The sequence below is a fragment of the Kogia breviceps genome, chromosome 19 (genome assembly GCF_026419965.1).
Source record: "Kogia breviceps isolate mKogBre1 chromosome 19, mKogBre1 haplotype 1, whole genome shotgun sequence".
NCBI classification, from domain to species: Eukaryota; Metazoa; Chordata; class Mammalia; order Artiodactyla; family Physeteridae; genus Kogia; species Kogia breviceps.
The window spans coordinates 8,595,118-8,614,215 of NC_081328.1; the positions used below are offsets into that span (position 1 = coordinate 8,595,118).

The window sequence follows — 19,098 nt, forward strand, 5'->3', positions numbered from 1 at the left end:
CAAGAGGTGGGAGGGGAGGGGTATGGGGCCACCTGAGTCCTCGGTGTGGGATGAGTTTCTGACTTAGGCAGAAGAGGAGTGAGAAAAGGTGGCAAGGCGGGCTGGAGTAGCACCTACAGCAGAGAACTGGAGGGTATTTAGTGGGCAATTTTTATTAAACCAGTGCTCATCAAGTGTTGGTCACATGTCAGACAAACACGTTACAAGGAAATTGAACCGTGCACGAGACAGACTCCATGTTTCCCTCGTGGGATTTCCCATCTGGTACTGGAAACAGACCTTAAACAACTAAACACAAATATATCACTGTGAGGTATGCTATGTGCTTGAAAGAAAAGAACAGGGGGCCTGGAACAATGGGGCTGTGGAGGGTGTGCCCCTTTAGATGGGAAGGCCTTGCAGAGGAGGTCCTGTTGAAGCTGGAAATAACCATGCACAGAGTAGAGAGGAAGTGTGGTTTTGGCAGAAAGAATACCTGGCAAACAGGCCGAAATGGAGCAGTTTGAAATCCTTGAGGCAGGAGAGAACTGGGCGGGCTGGAGAAAGAGCAAAAGCAGCGTGGCTGATGTGTGGTGTGGTGAGGCACCCAAAATTTATTTGCAGCGCAACAGTTAAGTCATTGAAAGGTTTAAAGTGAGGGAGTGCTAGGATCTGATTTATGTGTTTAAAAGATCTGGAGAACCAATCAGAGGACAGCAAGGATGACAACAGGAAAACCAGCCAGGAGGCCACTAAAGAGGTCCAGGTGTGAGATGGTGATGGTGGCTTGGCCGAGGGTGGAAGAGGTGGTAAAAATGTTCAATTCAGAAAGGGTGAATGAGGGAGATTTCTGGTTTACGCACCGGGTTGGATGGAGGTGCTGTTACTTAGATGAGAAACACTGAAGGGTGGGGCAGATTAGAGGGAGGCAGATCAGGAGGTCAATTTTGGACATGTTGCTTCTGAAATGCCTGGGAGACATCCAAGTGGAGGCACCAAGCAGGTAGTTGGGGCGCTCAGGGAGGTGTCTGAGCTCAGGAGAGAGATCTGGCCTCAAGTTTACTCTGCAACCCACTCTGGTCAGTCTTCTATCCCATCTCTTCCCCATAGATGCCCTTGGAAGGATCCCATGAATCACTATGGCCTCTTGGTTGCCAGACCCAGTGGATGATTTTCAGTCTCATCTTCCTCAGCCTCTGCAGCATTTGACACAGTTGGCCACACTGTCCCCAAACACATCTGTTTCTTCTCTGACACCACTCTCCTGGTCTTCCCTATCTCTGTGGCTCCTTTGCCGGCTTCTCGTCTGTACCCAGTTTAAATCAATGGTTTCCAAATTTTAATTTTAAAAAAAGTAGAACTCATAGGTCTACGTATTTTAGTTTCACCTTTAAAGTTTCTATTTTTGTGTATATTTTATAAACGTGCATATCTGTATAGTATACTGGGGGGTACATACTTAATTTTTCTGATGGTGTGCATTCAAAATTGTGCAGACCGTTTAGCTGAGTGAGACGATTTCTAGGTAATTTCATTTGGCTCCATAGCTTTAATTACAATCTGCATATTTCTAAATCCAGAATTTATCTCCGACCCTAGTCCTGGCTAAGCTCCAGACCTCTGTAGCAGCTGCAGTGTAGTACAGTGTTCAGTGGAGACCTGCAGGAGTTAAGTGATGAGGAGGGAGAGCATGTTCCAGACCAAGGCAAGAGCTTTGGAGGCAAGAGAGCCCTGTGCCTTCAAGACCAGAAAGAATTGCTGGTGGCTGGCTTGAAGATCAGGAGAGGGCCAGTAGTGAAAGAGGAGGACAGACAGGGCCAAATGGTGGAATGCCTTGTGCTGAGAGGTTGGATCCTTCTGAGGGCGATGGGGAGCCACTGAAGCATTTATATCCAGGGAGGAGGCATACACTTGAGGTGTATTAGTAGAGGATCACAATATCTCTTCATTTTAAAGATGAGAGGAGGGACTTCCCTGGTGGTCCAGTGGCTAAGACTCCACGCTCCCAATGCTGGAGGCTCGGGTTTGATCCCTGGTCGGGGAACTAGACCCCACGTGCACAACTGAGAGTTCACATGCCGCAACTAAAGAGCCCACAGGCCACAACTAAAAAAAAGATCCCACATGCTGGAATGAAGGTCCCGCGGGCCGCAACCAAGACCCAGTGCAGCCAAATAAGTAAATTTTAAAAAGGGGGGGGCGGTGAATTCCCTGGCAGTCCAGTGGTTAGGGCTCTGCGAGTTCACTGCTGTGGGCCTGGGTTCAATCCCTGGTCGGGGAACTAAGATCCTATAAGCCACACGGTGCGGCCAAAATAAAATAAAATAGAATAAAATAAGGCCTCAAGGGGACCCCCAGAGTGGCCCAGAGCGCCAGTGGCAGAGCCGACACTGGATCCCCAGGCTCCTACCTTCCGGTCCAGTGCCCTTGCTGCATTTTCATCCACCCTTCATCTCAGGCAGCATCTGGAGCACAGGGAACCTCCAGCTGGAGGAGACCCTGACATTTGGCATGGCCACAGTCCATGGAATATATCCCTAATACCTTTGCTTTGATCCTCCCTGTGGGTCAGACTCTTGGGAAACCAAGATAAATAAGGACCACGTGGTAATTGGTCCCTATTATTGCTGTACATTGTGTCCAGTCTTCTCAACAGTCGTGCAAATCAGTGGAAAGTGAAGCTAAGAGAGGTGAAGCAACTTCTTCTGTATCACAGAGCCAGGACCTTTAGAAACTGTGATTCAAACTCTCTTCTGTCCAGTTCCCAAAGCTGAGTTTTTTCCTTGTACATACCAAGAAACTCAGATTTCAGCAGTGGAGACAGAGCCTTTAAAAAATGATACAATGTGTTGAGTGTTACAAGTAGATACTGAGGTGGGCTTGTTTGCCTTAGGGGACTGGTAAGACTTTGGCACATTTGCTGGGTTTTCAGCATGCACGGTTCACCAGAAAAAGGGACAAGATTATACTGATAACAAGTCAAGAGGAGAACTGGAGTGCGTGGAGCTCAGGATGGAGTGGGCAGGCAGGAAATGACAAAGCAGTAAGAGTGAAGGGTCTCCTGGGCCAAGCCTGAGTCAACTTTGACTTCCCTTTTCTTCACATCCTATATCCAAGCCATCATCAAGTCCTGTTGGCTCAAATACATAACTGGAAACTGACTATTTCTCACCACCTCCATTGCTACCACTCTGGCAGCTGGTCCATGCCACCTGCAAATCTCATCTGGCTTTTTTTTTTTTTTTTTTTGCGGTACACAGGCCTCTCCCATTGTGGAGCACAGGTTCCGGATACACAGGCTCAGTGGCCTTGGCTCACGGGCCTAGCTGCTTCGCGGCACGTGGGATCTTCTCGGACCGGGGCACGAACCCATGTCCCCTGCATTGGCAGGCGGACTCTCAACCACTGCACCACCAGGGAAGCCCTCATCTGGCTTTCTGAAGGAACTTCCTTCTGCCCTTGCCTACCTATAGCCTACTCCGGACAAAGAGCCTGAGAGAGAGACAGAGAGAAGTCCTTCTAACACTGTCACCCTCAGCCTTAGTTGCAATTTAAAATCTGCTGGAGAACTCTCAAAAAGTTCCTGGGCTTCCCTGGTGGCGCAGTGGTTGAGAGTCCGCCTGCCGATGCAGGGGACATGGGTTCGTGCCCCGGTCCGGGAAGATCCCACGTGCCACGGAGCAGCTGGGACCGTGAGCCATGGCTGCTGAGCCTGCGCATCCGGAGCCTGTGCTCCGCAACGGGAGAGGCCACGACAGAGAGAGGCCCGCGTACCGCACAAAAAAAAAAAAGGTTTCTATGTCTGCACCTCACCCCAGATATTCTAATGTAATTGATATGAATTGAAGCAGGGCCCAGCTAGAGGTATTTTTATAGCACCCCAGATGATTTGAACTTGTGGCCAGGGTTGAGGACTACTGTTTCAGTATGTAAATCTCATGTCTGGGGCTTCCCTGGTGGTGCAGTAGTTGAGAATCTGCCTGCTAACGCAGGGGACATGGGTTCGAGCCCTGGTCTGGGAGGATCCCACATGCTGCGGAGCAACTAGGCCCGTGAGCCACAACTACTGAGCCTGCGCATCTGAGTCTGTGCTCAGCAACAAGAGAGGCCGCGATAGTGAGAGGCCCGCGCACCGTGATGAAGAGTGGCCCCCACTTGCCACAACTAGAGAAAGCCCTCGCACAGAAACGAAGACCCAACACAGCAAAAATAAATAAATTAATTAATGAACTCCTACCCCCAACATCTAAAAAAATAAAAATAAAAAATCTCTTTTCTATTCTCTGGCCAAACCCTCCAACACTTTCCATTTCACTCAGAGTAGAAGCCACTGGTCTACAGGGCTGTATGTGATCTGGCCTCCTGTGACCTCTCTTTCCTCCCCCTCATTCATTCCATTCCATTCCAGCCACACTGGCCTTTTGGTTCACTGAACAAACAAGGCACACTTCTACCTCAGGGCCTTTGCCCTTGTTCCCTCTGCCTGAAAAACTCTTCACCCAGAAGTGTGCATGGCTTAATCCTTGACCTCCTTTAGGTCTTTGCTCAGCCATCACCTCCTAGTCTGCCCCCTATAAAACTGCAACTCTTGTCCACCATTCTCTGTCCTTCTTATCCTGCTCTATTTTTCTTTATAGCACTTGTCACCGTCTGACTTCTGATGTATTTTATGTAAATTGTCTGTCTCTTCCCCACTAAAATGTAAACTCCAGGAGACTGGGAATTTTTAAAAACTGCTAAATACTTCTATTACCTGTCTGACATTAAATCTCTGTTGAATAACTGAACTTCTGTATGTTTTGGTGGAGGCTGGCGTGTGGTTTGGGCCAGGTAGAATCTGAGGCACTAAGGGATACCAGGGGAGAGGTCCAGCATTTGGGTTTGAAGATGATGACTGAAGCTGTAGGACCAGCCCAGAGGAACATGGACATAGGGACAAAGAAGCCGCCAAACCTGCTTCTCCCCATGTGCATCTTGATGGGTGAGACCTCCATCTGCCTGGTCACCAGACAGGCACCTGAGGTCATCCTGGACTCCTCACCTCCACATCTCACTTCCCAAACAAATTCTATATTATTGTCTAAATATCTCCAAAATCTGCCACTTCTGTCTGTCCACACTATCACAACCATCCTCTCCCCCAGAATACTGTCAACCCAGCCTAGGGGCCTCTGTTGGTCTCCACCATGCAGGTTAAATGGTTTTCCTAAAACATCTGACCTCTCCCTCTGTATGAAAATCTTTCAGTGGACTCCCCGCTGCCCTGGGGGCCAAAGCGCAGCTCCCACAAGGCCCTCTGTGCACGTGGGCCAGACTCTGTGAACTCATCTCTTGCCGCTCTGCCTATAGGCCCCCAAGGCGCAGAACTTCCTTACACCTGCGGGCCTGGGCTCAGCACTCAAACAAAGCGAAAGAAGCGATTTTTGTTGGGAGAAGGCTTTCCCGCGGACCGCGCTGCCTCCTCTTGTCCCCCCGAGCCTCACCTCACGCCCACTCGTTACTGACACCGTCTGGCAGTCTATCCCCCGTGTGGCTGGGGGCTCCTGAAGGAAGTACTATAATTGCAACGGGTCTGTGTGGGTCACTGCTACGTCAGGGAGAGGAGACTGGCAAGGTAGCCCCAGGGAGGCAGAAGGGGAGTCAGTCCTAGAAGCCAACGGGTGAGTGTGTTCCGCTGCGTCAGCGAGGCCCGAACCGCCCTCGGGAGGAGGAGCCTGGGCTCCAGCGCCGCGCAAGCGGCCCTCGTTCCCACCAAGGGGTACTGACCACTCTGCGCCCGCAGGCCTGGCGGGAGTCGCAGGGCTAGGGCTCACCCGGCTACGCTCCCAGGCAAGCTTCCTCTCTGGGCTTCTGCATCCGAGTGGAAAGGGCGGAGACGCCCGCCAAGCCGCGAAGCGGGTGGCCTACCGTCGCCGGCGCCGCAGGAGAGCCGGCAGTCTTCCTGCGCAGGCGCTCTGCTCAGGCTGGGAGGGGCGGGGCCTGGACGGGGCGGGGGTGGAGTCAGCTCCTGGGCCCGCCTCCGCCAGCTCCCGAGAGCAGCCTAGTGCTGGGCAACCGGGCTATTCTAGGGGCTTCAGGTGAGCAAGGGGAACAGAGGGGTCAGGAGACCTCCCTCAAGGTGGGGCCGTCGGTCTGACCGCGGGTCCATCTGTCCTGCCGTCTCCCAACAGCCGCCTCCGCGGAGAATGGGAGAACAAAGGGAGGGGGCGGTTCTGGGGCCCCTGAGGGAATCCAGGGTCCCAGGGCCCCCGCCTTGCCAGCTGACACTTTCGGTTTCTCCCCGAGTCAGACGCGCCGCCCTAGAGACCCTGGGCCGGCGCTGGGCGCAGCTGCCGCTCTGCGTTTGCCTGTCCATCTTTGTGTCTGTCTTTGTGTCTGTCTGGCTGTCTCCGAGCTTGCCTCCACTTCTAGAACTAAGCCTCCGGGACACCGACATCCCGCGAACCCTCGCCCCTCTCCCATGGCAGGTAAGTGGGCGCAAGGCCGAGGGTCTCTGTTATCTGCCCCCCGCCACGGACTTGGGAACCCGGTGTCGGACGCATCCTCCGGGAATGTGCTCGGACTGGCTGTGTGGGGCCCCTCCCTTCCTCCCGAGAAGCCGCCGCCCTGCTCCCCCGCCCCATCTTTCTTATTCTCTTCCCACCACATTTTCCCCGCAGCCTCGCGGCCCAAGGGCCAAAGGGTAAAGAGATGAGGTCGGGGGCCACTTCTAACCTACTCCTGTCCCCCCACAGGCTACTTGCCCCCCAAAGGCTATGCCCCTTCGCCCCCACCTCCCTACCCTGTGACCGCTGGGTACCCGGAGCCGACGCTGCATCCTGGGCCCGGGCCGGGGCAGGCACCAATGCCCGCCCACGTGCCTACCCCTGCGCCCGGCTTTGCTCTCTTCCCCTCGCCCGGCCCTGGGGCCCCGGGACCAGCTGCCCCCTTTTTGCCACTGCCAGGGGTGCCTTTTGGCCTCGAATTCCTGGCGCAGGTGAGTGAGAGGGAGGGAGGGAGGGAGGGAGGGAGGGAGGAGTGACAGGGAGGGGACCCAGGCGACTAGGCCGGCCAGCTGATGTCTGCGCATTCCCCTACTCTCTTTCCAGATTGATCAGATCTTGATTCACCAGAAGGCTGAGCGGGTGGAAAGTGAGTGGAAGGAGGAGTATGTTAGGCCTCGTGACGGGGGCAGATAGTGGGCTCGTGGGCAGGCGCTGGTGGCCGAGCCTCAGTGTGTCACCCCTTGGCAGCGCTCCTGGGCTGGGAGACCTGTAACCGCTACGAACTGCGTTCGGGAGCCGGACAGCCCCTGGGCCAGGCGGCGGAGGAGAGCAACTGCTGTGCCCGGCTATGCTGTGGCGCCCGCCGGCCCCTGCGTGTACGCCTGGTGGACCCCGGGGACAGAGAGGTGCTGCGCCTGCTCCGCCCCCTCCACTGTGGCTGCAGCTGCTGTCCCTGTGGCCTCCAGGAGGTGGGCGGGGAAGGATGGGGCCAGGGAGAAACTTGGGTAGGGGGCAGGCCGTTGACCGGGGCAGGACCAGGATGAGGCATGGGATGAGGCGTGCCTCCTGTGGGAGTTGGGCGCAGAAGGGATGGGAGGTCTAGTGAAGGGGATGGGAGGTCTTGCGAGGGGAGACAGGCGATAAAACGAGACCGGTGAGCGCTTGGGCCAGGGTGCCTGGCTGGGCAGTGATCCTGTCCGCTGCCCACTCCAGATGGAAGTACAGGCTCCACCAGGCACCACCATTGGCCACGTTCTACAGACCTGGCATCCCTTCCTCCCCAAGTTCTCCATCCAAGACGCTGACCGCCAGACCGTCCTGCGAGTGGTGGGGCCCTGCTGGACCTGTGGCTGTGGCACAGACACCAACTTTGAGGTATCAGGAATAAGGGGGAGATTCCTGGGACCTTCAGAAAACAAGATGATCCATGCAGCAGGATGGCCAACAGGACGGTCAAGAGCTCATCAGTCCAAATCCACTGGGATGCCTACCACGTTTCCAGTTTTCCTCTATTCAGAAATAGGATGGCCCATGGTCTTATAAAAATATGGCAAAGAGGGTTTCAACTTAAGGGCCAATGCTGATTGTGACCTGCAGCCCTGTGTTGAGGGAGAAAAAAAATCTAAGGTCAGGCTGGATTTAGGGTGAAGGATGCTCACTGAGTGTACCATGGGCTGGGCCCGCCTGGCCGCTGTGTTTGAGTTGGTGAGCCCGAGCCCGGGAGCGAGCACTAATTTAACTTGTTAACATCCTGTGGCTTGCCCTGCCAACCTAGAAGTCCAGACGTCCACCTACCCACCCCTAGCCTGGAATCCTTCTTACCATGCATTTCAATCACCAACCTGGAGCCTGGAGAACACAAGTGATGACCATTTCAAAATAAGGCCTGGGAAACACCTTACTTTCTAGAAGACAAAGGCACGTGAATATGTGTGTAGATAAGGGAGAAACAACAGGTATATCCCAGTAGACTTCCCAAGGCTTCTGATGAGGTACCTTATCTTAGGTTACTTTTAAAAACTGAGTCACCTTGGTGGTTGGGGGAAGCTTCCGTGATGGGAACTGGTTGGGAAGGAGGTAACTGGGTGAACTCTGGTTGGGAATATGTAGATTGTGGGGCTCTCATCGGGGGCCAGTCTTCCTTTTACATAATTATGAATGGTCCACATTTGGGGCTGCACTCTTGGGACCGCAGGGCTGACTGGGAGAGGCCCTACCCACCCTGGGACTGGTCTGCAGGAAATGCCCTAGGGCTGTAGGACCATGGGGGAAGGAGGTTGGGAAGGACATCGCTCTAGTTCTAGCCACTGGAGAATGAGCATAGGAAAGAGTCCAGGGAGTCACGGTGAATTACCATCCACACTGGCAGGGCCTGTTGCTGCCAGGCCCAGGGAGGCCAGTGGAAATCCTGGTCCTCAGAGGCCACTTTCTGCTGTCCCCTCCCCCCACTAGATGGGCTTGGATCCACCCTGGATGAGGCTTGCATGCCATGCTAAACAGAGCCCTCCCTACCTTGCAGATGCGAGGGTGACAGGCACCCCTTTGGGCCTTCTAGCAGCCTGGTCAGCTGGTAGAGTGCAGCCAGGCATTTAGCAGCCTCCCTTGCCCGCCTGGCCAGGCTACTCTGCAGGGCACAAACTGCACCAACCGTGGGCGGCAGGAACTTTGGTAAGCAAAATAAACCTAGCCACTGGCCATCCCCTAAGGAGATGACTGTATTGTGCTTCTGTCTCTCCCAGCACTGATGTCTAGTAGTCACATGTGGCCTTTCAAGAACAACATATCTGAGTCTGCAACCTGATTTTTGCTGTGTACTCACAGTGTGACCTCGGGTGCCTCAGTTTCCCCAGATGTCACATGGAAACCCAAGGCTTTGGGAGGACTCGCTAGGTGTAGAGCCCGCACAGTTCGTTTATGGTGACTGTGGGAGTGAGACTGGACGCCGATGAGATCAAGCACATCCTCCCCCATGCGGGTCCTCCCTCCCTCCCTCTCTCCTTCTCTCCCGCCAGGTGAAGATTCCAGATGAATCCCGCAGCGTGGGCCGCATCAGCAAGCAGTGGGGTGGGCTGCTCCGAGAAGCCCTCACCGATGCAGATGACTTCGGCCTGCAGTTCCCACTGGACCTGGACGTGAGGGTGAAGGCTGTGCTGCTGGGAGCCACGTTTCTCATTGTGAGTCGGGGCCCCCCCTCCCCTGCCCCCCGCCGCCCTTTTGCTCTCACTCTGAGGCTTTGAGCACTTCTTGGTCTCCTGCTAGGAGAGGGTTAGGGACAGACTCTATGGGGGCCTGTGGTTCCAGACCTGGGTTGTGATAGCTGACCCAGGCGGGCCCCTCCAGATCTCCTGCTGACCGCGCCCTTCCCTCAGGACTACATGTTCTTCGAGAAGCGAGGAGGCGCTGGGCCCTCTGCCATCACCAGTTAGAGGCCACCTCGGGGTGAGGAGACCATCATCTCAACCAGAACTCAAGATGGTCACCCGCCCTGGCCCCTCCTCAGAGGCAGCCCCTTTGCCTCCATGGGCGCTGCAGGGGAGAGACAGGGCTGCCTGAGGCTGGAGGCTTGGTGCCTCAGGCCTCCCCTACTCCCCTGGCCTGCTTCACCTGTAGCCCCTACGGAAGGGTATGTATGAGCGCCCTTCCCCTGCTACTTCCCTCTTCTGCCTCCAGCACACCCTCAGCACGCGGGCATATCGGCTTTCCAACTTTCCCTGCTGACTTCCTCCCAATCCCCTCCAGGGCCTCTGCTCCAGATGAGGCCTTGGAATGCAGGGTTTTATGACCGGGCTGGGGTGGGGAAGGTCAAGCAGCACCAAAGACGGCAGACCCCGGTCACCCTCTCTCCGCATCAGCTCGGCCAATTAGTTCAGCCTCAGACGACGGCGCTCTGAGGGGGATCCCTCCCTCCCTCCCACCCCCGATAGCTATAGGGCCAGAGCCCCAATGCCGACTTCCTCTCCTCAGCTGGTGCTTGCTGCAACTTCCTGTGCCTTACCACCCCTTCCTGCCCCTTCCTTAGGAAGGAGGCTGCATCTTTGTACGTTATATTCATATAAACTTTGTAACGTTTTGGACATTGGAAGACGTATGTAATGGGAGAGGGCAGGAGAAAGAGTTGGGTGTGGGGAGAAACAAAGGGAAATATGACAGCTTGGGTGGGCGGGAGCTGGCCCATCTCATAATCCATGCTGCCAGGATCAAGTGTCCTCGAGTCTAAGAGAGCCACTTGCATCACCCATGATGGCCCCAGACCAAGCCGAGGCAGTTTGGTCCATATGCCCCAAGTCAGGATGGCTGTTCCTGTCATCCAGGATGGCTTCTCCCACAGAGCCCAGGGTGGTAGCTGATGGCAGTTCAGGATGGCTGTGCCCGTGGCCCAGAATGGCCTCTTGCTCATTTTCTGTAGCGATAGAAGCTTCCCATGGGTGTGATGTGTCGCAGCTCTGTTCCTCCAAGTCCTCCTTTGTTGGGAATGTGGTGGGCAAAGTGCACGAGATCCTCCTATGGCCAAGGGAGCTCACGCCCTCCGAGACCAACGGGCAGGGTGAGGAGACACTCACCAGTGCCCGATCCTGGGCTCCTCCGGTACCTGCCCGTGGCAGGCTCTCCCCAGGTGGGTACACACCCTGTCAGGACCTTGTTCCGGTTCTGCTTGATCCCACGTGACCAGGCCCTTGGTTCATCTGGTGTCTGTGCCCAAAGGAGCAGAGCTCAGGGCCGGGCCAGGACGTAGCGACTGGCGGCTGAGAGGTCCCACTGGTAACGCTCCAGGATGCGCCGGCAGTCCGCTCTGGACCAGCTGCTGAGGTAGAAGAGCTGGTCCACCTGTGGGGACGAGAGGAAGGGCAGCTGGCGGCCAGAGGGCCAGGCTGGGAGGGGCAGGGACCCGAGAGAAGGGTGTGGCTGTACCTTGAGGTTCCGGATGGCAGAAACCACGTCACCCCCGGTGGCTCTTAGAGCCTCCTGGCACTCCTGGTGGGTGACTCCATGCACGCTCAGCTCCACCTGCAGGGGACAAAGCCTCACTTAGGTGCTTCGCCAGCCCGTAGCCCCTTTTGGACACCAGGACGCTTCAGGGAGACCTCACCTCCATAATCCTCCTCTGCAACTCGGGGTCAGGCAAGGGTCCCCCAGAGGGGACGGTGGCTTTGCTGGCTCCAGGAGCTCCCACAGGGTGACTGTGTAGGGGTTCTCTTTTGGGCCAGGGAGGCCGCTCCCTGGGAGGCTGGCTGGGCTGGGAAGAGGAGCTGGTGGCTACGGGGGAGCGGGGGGGCACGGTTCTGGCATGTCGAAGTTCGGGGGAGCTCGACCCACCTCCTGTGGGGCGGGGGCCCAGGGACAGAACCGACTCCAGACTCTTGGAAATGCCTACACATTTGAGAAAAAACAACCTGAGAGAAAGCCCAGCTGCCTTCTTCCCATTCTCTGGCTATCTGTGCTGTCCTCGGGGTGGTCCTCGTGTCGGGGGGACAAGAAACCAGGTGTGCAGGATGGACGCCCAGGCCGAAGCAGCTGAGGACCCAAAGAACTGCCAGGGGCTGCAGTGGGGAGACGCTATCTAAAGTACAGCCAGGATGTCAGCAGGCAGAATGTGGGCCGGGAAATCACAGGTGGGGAAATCATATCTGCAAAGGCAGGGCTTCAGAGCAGGGGGCGTCGCCGGAGGCTTATCCTTGACGTCCTCGGAGACCCTGGAAGCCCTGTCCCCACCGCCATGCCCACCTCTCATCCTCTGCAGGGCCACATTCCTTCTCTGGCCCCGAGCTGGAGGCGGATCCCGAGGCTTTACCTTTACTCTGTCCCTGTTGGAGAGTGTTCCAGTTGATGTTCCACACCCCCAGCCCTACCCCATAGAGCAGTGCCCTCTCCCAAAGAATCTCTGTGGCTTCCAGGCAGGCCGAGACCCAGAGTGGAAGCTCCAGCGGGAAGGCAAGTCCAGCCTCCCCTCCAGCTTTATCCCACCCCCCTCCCCAGGCTCCCCTTCCAGAGAAGTTGCTGGCCTTGGTTGGTTCCCCCAGTCCAGCTCTGCCCACCCCCACTCTTTCAGGTCCTCACCCATCTATGTTTCCCTGGTGTCGCTCTCCCCGGGCAGGGGAGCCTCTGAGGACCAGACGGGTGGCTGGTGAGTCTACCAGCGCCACTGCCGAGGCTGGGAAGTTGCCCACTTTGAACGTACGACCATTCTGGCCCTTCCAGGTTGTGGAGTCGGGGCTGTGGGAAGAGGCGCTGGTGAAGGGGATGGGAGCCAGGGGAGAGTGAGGGCTGGGCTCCAGCCCACATTCAGCTCACAAGCTGTGTGCCATGGAACTGCATCTGCCCGGAGGAAGGGAAGCTTTTTTCTCTCTAAAACAAAAGGGCTCTATGGGCCAGTGGTGGCTCCAGCAGGGAGGCCAGGACTGTGGTGGAGCTCTCAGGGCCCAGTGGGGAGAGGAGGAGATGAGGCAGAGGATTGGGGTTCAAGCAGCTGGGGAGAAGCTGAGCTGGGACCAGGGCCAGGAGGGTGGGGAGGGAGTCCTCCCCCTGGGGATGGGTGGGAGGCACGAGGCCCTCACCTGCCCTCGATGACAGTGATGGGGTCACCAGGCTCCATCCTCAGGACACCGGGCTCTGTGACATCCCTCACACAACGTCCCTCAGGAGGCCAGGCCTACAGAGACAGGAGGAGAGGGTGGTGGGCTTGTGGCCTGAGTCAGAAGGGTAATATCATGGGAGCGGAGTGGAGACTGTTTGTGCACCCACCAAGCAAACCCATACCAGGTATGTCCTCTGTCCTGGCCCCAGGGTGGGACTGTCCCTGTCCCTCAGTTGTAATCCAGTAGAGGAGGCAGACCTGGATCCCATGCCAAGCTGGACACAGCCCAGGGGTCAGGAAGCAACAAAGGGGGACCCTGCCTCTACCTAGGGGACCAAGGGGAGAGTCACCCCGCACACTGCTGTTACTCCACACGCAGGTCCATCAGATCAGCCTCCCAAGCACCTCTGGGAATTTTCCACTTCTCCATAGCACCACTGCCTCGACCCTCATCCAGACTTCTTCATCTTCTGTTTCACAACCATTGTGGCTTACTGGTTTTTCTACCTTCACTACCACGCTTCTAATCCATTCTTGCACCAAACCAGAGTGACATAACCTGTAAGTGTGGCTTATAACTCCCCTGCTCACAACCCTTCCATGGCCCCCAGGTGCCCTCAGAGTTAAGGACTAGACTCCTTTAATGGTAGAGTATATAGTGATTTCGGGCACAGCTCTGAAGTCATATTGACTGATTCAAATCTCCAGTCCTCCACTTCCTGTGTGACTTTTGGCAAATCACTTAAACGGTCAGTGCCTTAACTGCCCCCTCTCTAAACCCGAGCTGGGTTGTTGTGAGGATTAAATGAGTGAACATATATAAGGATACACGTAAGGCACTGAGTACAGTATCTTACGCAGATCGAGTGCTCTAGGTGTTAGCGCAGGTTATTTACCGTGTCTCACAAGTCCCTCCTTGGTGTGCCCCTAAGATGCCTGGGCCTCCTTAGTCACCGTACTTCCCCCTCCCACGCCGAACCTTCCCTCTGCCTGTGAGACACCCACCATATCCTACTGCTCCGGGCTCTGGGCTTCCCTCTCTCTGCCCCAGCCCCCCGCCTTCAGCCTGCATCCACTAGACCCCAGCTGTCTCCCTGGGGCTCTGAGCACCCTGCAGGCGGGGACTGGATCTGCTTTGTTCAGAGCCAGGTCCCAGACCCCAGCCCGGGAGCCAGTATACCGAGCCAGTATACGTTAGTCTTGTGCGTGGAACCCTGGGAGAGGCAACGGAGGGAAAAGAGACTGAGCGTTTCTGGGGAGGCAGGAGTTCCCACCTCTTGGAGTAGCCCTTCTAGGTAGGAAAAGGTGGGCCGGTCGGCAGGGTGGGGGGCCCAGCAGCGCAAGGCGAGGGCGTAGAGGGCCCTGGAGCAGAGCGGAGGCCTACGCAGGCGGGCTCGGTCCTTCTCCAGCCGCTGCAGGATGAGGTACGGCGGGACCCCGGCCCAGGGCTCCTCGCCCCCGGAGAACATCTCCCACAGCGTCACCCCAAACATCCACACGTCCGAGGCAGAAGAGAAGGCCCCGTGGCGCAGGCTCTCCGGCGCACACCTGCGGAAGCGGAGCTGAAGGGGCTGGATGTGTGCCGGGTGTGTGCCCCGGACCGCCCACCTGCCACTGGGCACGCCCCTTTAGTGCGCCCGCCGTGGTGCTCAGAAGTCCTCCTTTCCTGGCCCTTCCAGACCCGACGACTCCTCCAGTCCACGCCTCCCTCAGAGGACCAGCCCCTTCGCAGCCCCTCAGCTCCTGCCCTTCAGATCCCTCCCGTCCGCCCGGCCCCTCACCAGGCGAAGGGGATGCGGCGGGGTCCGCCCATGACGTAGTGGCCCCGGGCGCCGCCCAGCGACCGCACCAGCCCGAAGTCAGCCACCTTGATTGTGCGCGGTGAAGCCAGCAGCAAGTTGCGCGTAGCGAGGTCCCGGTGCACCAGCCCGCGGGCCCCCAGGTACGCCATGGCCCCCGCCACCTGCCGCAGGAAGAGGCAGAGCAAGGCCACGGGCAGCGGGGGCGTGGGGGCCGGGGCGGTCAGGCGTGCGTGCAGGGAGCCCAGGGGCGCCAGCTCCATCACCTGCGGGAGCACAGCCGTGCGAGAGGTGGTCCGGCCCCACGAGACCCTGGCGCTCACCCTCCTGTCGCACATCGGCCCCCGGGACTGTCCCGGGAGCCGGCGTCTGGGTCTGCTCACCATCTGCAGAGGCTGGCCCAGTACGAGGCCGTGCAGATGCAGCACGTGTGGGTGTTCCAAGTTCATCATGATGGATACCTCTCGCAGGAAGTCCCCTAGCTCAGTGCCCTCGGGGCCCTCGGGACCCACCCGGAGGGACTTGACAGCCACTGGGACCTGGGGGTGGGGGGAAGCACCATCAGGCAACGTAGGGAACAGTTAAGCCAAGGCCAGGGCAGAGAGGCACACAGAACAGAGGGAGAAGCTGGCCCAGGTACCCAGAATGAAGGAGGCTCCCTGGACACTCACAGCCTTGCCACCGGGCAGTGTCCACAGCCCTCGGTGCACCACACCAAAGCAGCCGGAGCCCAGAAGCTCCCCTCTGCACACAGCCCGGTCTGGGATCAGACACTTGAGTCCCCCATCTGGCTCAGGGAGGGATGGAAGGCTGTCTGAGGGTGGGGTGGTCTCCTTCTGCCCTGGGGCAAAGCCCCCAAGGATCTGAAACAGTGGTGGAAATCATGTGTGTGGAACCCTGCATACATCCTTCTCTGCCACTCAGCCCACCCCTGCCGGGGCCTGAGCTGGCCCTTTAAGCCTCTTACCGCCACCCCAAACACACACCTTGTAGACCCAGTTCTTAGACTTGAGCCCCGAACGATGCCTCTTCAGAGCTTCAGCCAGTCTACGCTGGGCTGGAGGAGGCCAGAATCAGAGGGATGGGGTAATGGGGGAGGGGGGGAGCAGGATGCAAGGGATTTACAGGCAAGAAGGGGGCTGGTGGGTGTGGTGGGGGGGGAGAGTAGTAACTGACAGTCTGGGGAAGGAGACAGCAGGGCCTTGGGGCAGGGGACCCTCACCAGGCCGGCCCATGCCAACGCCGTCCAGATCCTCAGGTCTTACAAAGTCGAAGTGCTCTGGCCGAGTAACATTAAGCTCCTCAAGGATGGGTCGGTAAAACTGGGCCAGCTGGATGTCCTGGAGCAGCCGAAGCAGCCACAGGGAGCCCGCCTCGGGGAGCATGTCTGGAGGAGGAACCCCTGTGGTGCCCTGTCCCCCAGACACATGGCCCAGGGTGGGCACCTGAGACACTCAGGAACCAGAGACATGGTTGCCTGCTCCAGCCTCAACCCCTCAGAAATACTCAGGTACAGAGGGAGGGACATCAGAACCAACCAGGATTCCTGCCCCGCACACACACAAACCCCGGGAAGGATGTTCCTCACACCTAAGATTTCAGCACTGCACAGACTTCAGGTGTGTGGCCCTGCTCACTTTGAGCTATTATGGCACAGTGCCCATACCCCTAGGCCACCCAGATTCACCACCTTTTAGACCTGAGGTGCACCCTTGTACACACCCACTCAGGTACACCTGAGACATTCTGACCCACCACATACACTCCAGAGATGCCCAGATACACTAACCACACCATACCTGAGATACGCAGGTACAACACACACACACACACACACACACACACACACACACACCTATAGATATGATGCAAAAGACGCCTGAGACACCCAGATACACGTCCTCTCAAAGCTGAGGCATTCCAGTATATGTTGCCGTAGAACACCAGACTTCCTGCCAGGTACCCCTCACACACACCTACTTGAGACACGTTGCGTTCACTGCCTCCAAGATACACTGCCCCTCATGTCTGAGACACCCAGGTCCACACAAACACACACAACGCACAAGACATCAAGCTACGGTGTCCACACATACCTACGTTATGTGGGCAGACTGCCTCCTCTGCCCAGAGACGCCCAGGGTCATTGCCTCTTCTACACCCGAGGCAGCAACATGTGAAATCAAATCGGGCATTTGCGATGGGCGGTTAAGCTCAGGTACTGCTCAGAGCCACCCAGTCTGCCAAGTGCACAGTCCCTTCCACACTCACCTGACCTCAGCTCCAGGTACAGAGCCTGGCCGGCACACCTGAGTCACTCACTCTAACCTGGCTCCAGGGCAACCCCACTAATCTTTGTTAAATAAGGCTCTAGGTGCTCTGGGTGCCGGCTGCCTGTACACACACCTGGCCCCCTCCCTCTCCCTAATTAGTTAAGCCTGGAAGAAGCAGAGGACCCCAGGCGGGGTCCAGATGGACACTCGGAGGTGGCGAGGAATCGGGCACGAGCAGGGGCGGGGAAGGCGAAAGCCCAGGACGCTGGGAGACCAGCACCAGTAACCAGGTGAGAAGGGGAAAGCGCGAGATAGGGGACAGGAGGAGACGCGCCCGCGGAAGGTAAGGACTGGGGAGGGGAGGCTCAGCACCCGCGGACGCGCTCCCGAGCGACCGCCAGCCCGCTCGCCGGCGCCCCTGCCTCTCCGGACCCTCACCTGGCGAAGGCGGAAGCGGCGGCCCGGGAGCCTCCCAGGCTGCCGGGACTAAATCCCGGGGAGGGCGGGACGGAGGCCGCGGGGGGGCGGGGCCTGACGGCTAGGCCCGGGTCCTCGGTCCTAGGTGAGAGCGCCTGGCGGCCGGTCCTCCGCCAGGCCAGATCCTGAGAAGCCTCCCTTCCCCTGTCCTTTGCTCACCTCCTTCCCACCCTCTCTCCACCTTCCCACCCCCTTTCCAGACTTCTCCAAAGAACTTCTCACCCCTCCCTGGACTTCCTCCTCGGTATCCCGTCCCCGTCTACCCTACCTCCGCTTACCAAATCCTCCACCTCTCTCAAGCAGAGCCCCACCCCTTAAATGAATACGCACCTAGTAGAGATATCCCGCCCAGGGCCCCGGGAATAGGACATAGTCGCAGCCCCCTAGTAGGGGAGAGGGCTTCCTGGCACTCTGATGGAGGAAGCCGGTCTGGTGCAGCGGGCTTGGGAAGGGCGCCTCGGCGGAGGTGGTGATGGGGGTGCACGAAGTCAGCTCCCAGCCCGGACAGAGTCTTAAGACTGAAGCCATTGGCCTTTTCCCAGCTCTGAATGTCCTTTTCCCAGTCTAATGTGCTGCCCCTGAAAAGGACCATTTGGGGAGCTCCCCAGGGTGGAATCTGTGGGGATTCTTGTGGGGGGGTGGGCTGGGGGGTGGAGACAGCTTCTGAGTGGCTCCTCAACCCCGTCCCGGCTTGGTACCTGGACTTGGTGATCAAGGGCAGCACTCCATGCCTCAGGGCATGCACTCCCATCACTGGCACTTCCTGGCCTCCTTCCGGCATAAGCCCCTCCCCCCATGTCACCTCTGCTGACCCCAGGGCCCTGTATGGTGCTACTTGGCCTGTGGGGCAGGGACACAGTCTGGCTCAGAAGGCTCTGAGGAGGAGGATGCCCTCGCCGCATGCAGGATCTTTTATTGAGTTGCGGCATGTGGGCGTTTTTAGTTGCAGCATGCAAACTCTTAGTTGTGGCATGTGGGATTTAGTTCCCTGAAGAGGGATCGAAGCCAAACCCCCTGCATTGGGAGCGGGGAGTCTTAACCACTGGACCACCAGGGAAGTCCCCAGAACATTTCTGTGATCCCAGGAAGTAGCCTTATGCCCATTTTCAATCAATGCCATTCCCCAGAGGCAATTGCTATTCTTTTTTTTTTTTTTCTTTTTTTTAAATTTGGCCACGCAGCGCAGGCTTGCAGGATCTTAGTTCCTCTGACCACGGATTGAACCCGCGCCCTTGGCAGTGAAAGCGCTGAGTCCTAACCATTGGAATGTCAGGGAATTCCCCAGCAATTGCTATTCTGATTTCTAAAACCCATAGATCACTTTTGCCTGCTCTGGACCTTTCTGTCAATGGAATCACACACTGTTTATTATTTGCATCTGGCTTCTTTCACTCAACCCATTTTTGAGATTCAACCTGGTGTTGTCCAAGTTCTACACAATGCTCCGTGCGCATCTTCAGGGAAGAGCGTGTGAAACCTGATTTTCCTCCGAATGTCCAGTGTCCTCACGGATC

The 19,098-nt window shown here is 57.3% G+C and overlaps 2 protein-coding genes across 12 annotated transcripts; one reads left to right on the plus strand and one right to left on the minus strand.

Annotated features, from left to right (window-relative positions):
• Positions 1-5,636: 5,636 nt before the first annotated feature.
• On the plus strand, positions 5,637-10,537 carry PLSCR3 (phospholipid scramblase 3). Of its 10 annotated transcripts, none has more exons than XM_067021707.1 (8): positions 5,641-6,056; positions 6,269-6,446; positions 6,714-6,955; positions 7,068-7,110; positions 7,212-7,432; positions 7,749-7,838; positions 9,476-9,637; positions 9,833-10,537. In XM_067021707.1, exons 2-8 carry the CDS (start codon positions 6,440-6,442, stop codon positions 9,887-9,889), a joined length of 822 nt encoding a protein of 273 aa, XP_066877808.1. In that variant the 5' UTR covers positions 5,641-6,056; positions 6,269-6,439; the 3' UTR covers positions 9,890-10,537. The 10 variants fall into 10 exon arrangements, with proteins under 10 accessions (XP_066877812.1, XP_066877813.1, XP_066877806.1 ...); XM_067021710.1 differs by having other exon boundaries at positions 7,212-7,339; positions 7,677-7,838; XM_067021708.1 differs by having other exon boundaries at positions 5,641-5,808.
• Positions 10,535-17,850, minus strand: TNK1 (tyrosine kinase non receptor 1). 2 transcript variants are annotated; one of them, XM_067021703.1, is made up of 13 exons: positions 17,546-17,850; positions 16,057-16,221; positions 15,821-15,891; positions 15,506-15,697; positions 15,218-15,373; positions 14,817-15,100; positions 14,310-14,583; positions 13,016-13,110; positions 12,519-12,674; positions 12,186-12,265; positions 11,551-11,831; positions 11,373-11,468; positions 10,535-11,288 (listed from the first exon to the last, which is right to left on the minus strand). In XM_067021703.1, exons 2-13 carry the CDS (start codon positions 16,217-16,219, stop codon positions 11,175-11,177), a joined length of 1,962 nt encoding a protein of 653 aa, XP_066877804.1. In that variant the 5' UTR covers positions 16,220-16,221; positions 17,546-17,850; the 3' UTR covers positions 10,535-11,174. The 2 variants fall into 2 exon arrangements, with proteins under 2 accessions (XP_066877804.1, XP_066877803.1); XM_067021702.1 differs by having other exon boundaries at positions 16,057-16,279; positions 17,546-17,562.
• Between the last annotated feature and the right edge of the window lie 1,248 nt (positions 17,851-19,098).

Bases quoted from the DNA above. Each gene is read 5' to 3' on its own strand.
- TNK1 (XM_067021703.1), bottom strand. From the start codon at position 16,219: ATGCTCCCCGAGGCGGGCTCCCTGTGGCTGCTTCGGCTGCTCCAGGAC. The intron at 12,266-12,518 runs GTGAGGACCTGA...ACTCTCCAACAG, and splicing joins CACCAGGGAAACATAGATGG to GGACAGAGTAAAGGTAAAGC. The intron at 11,469-11,550 runs GTGAGGTCTCCC...TGTCCCCTGCAG, and splicing joins TGCAGAGGAGGATTATGGAG to GTGGAGCTGAGCGTGCATGG.
- PLSCR3 (XM_067021704.1), top strand. The intron at 7,111-7,211 runs GTGAGTGGAAGG...ACCCCTTGGCAG, and splicing joins GAAGGCTGAGCGGGTGGAAA to CGCTCCTGGGCTGGGAGACC. The intron at 9,638-9,832 runs GTGAGTCGGGGC...CCCTTCCCTCAG, and splicing joins TGGGAGCCACGTTTCTCATT to GACTACATGTTCTTCGAGAA.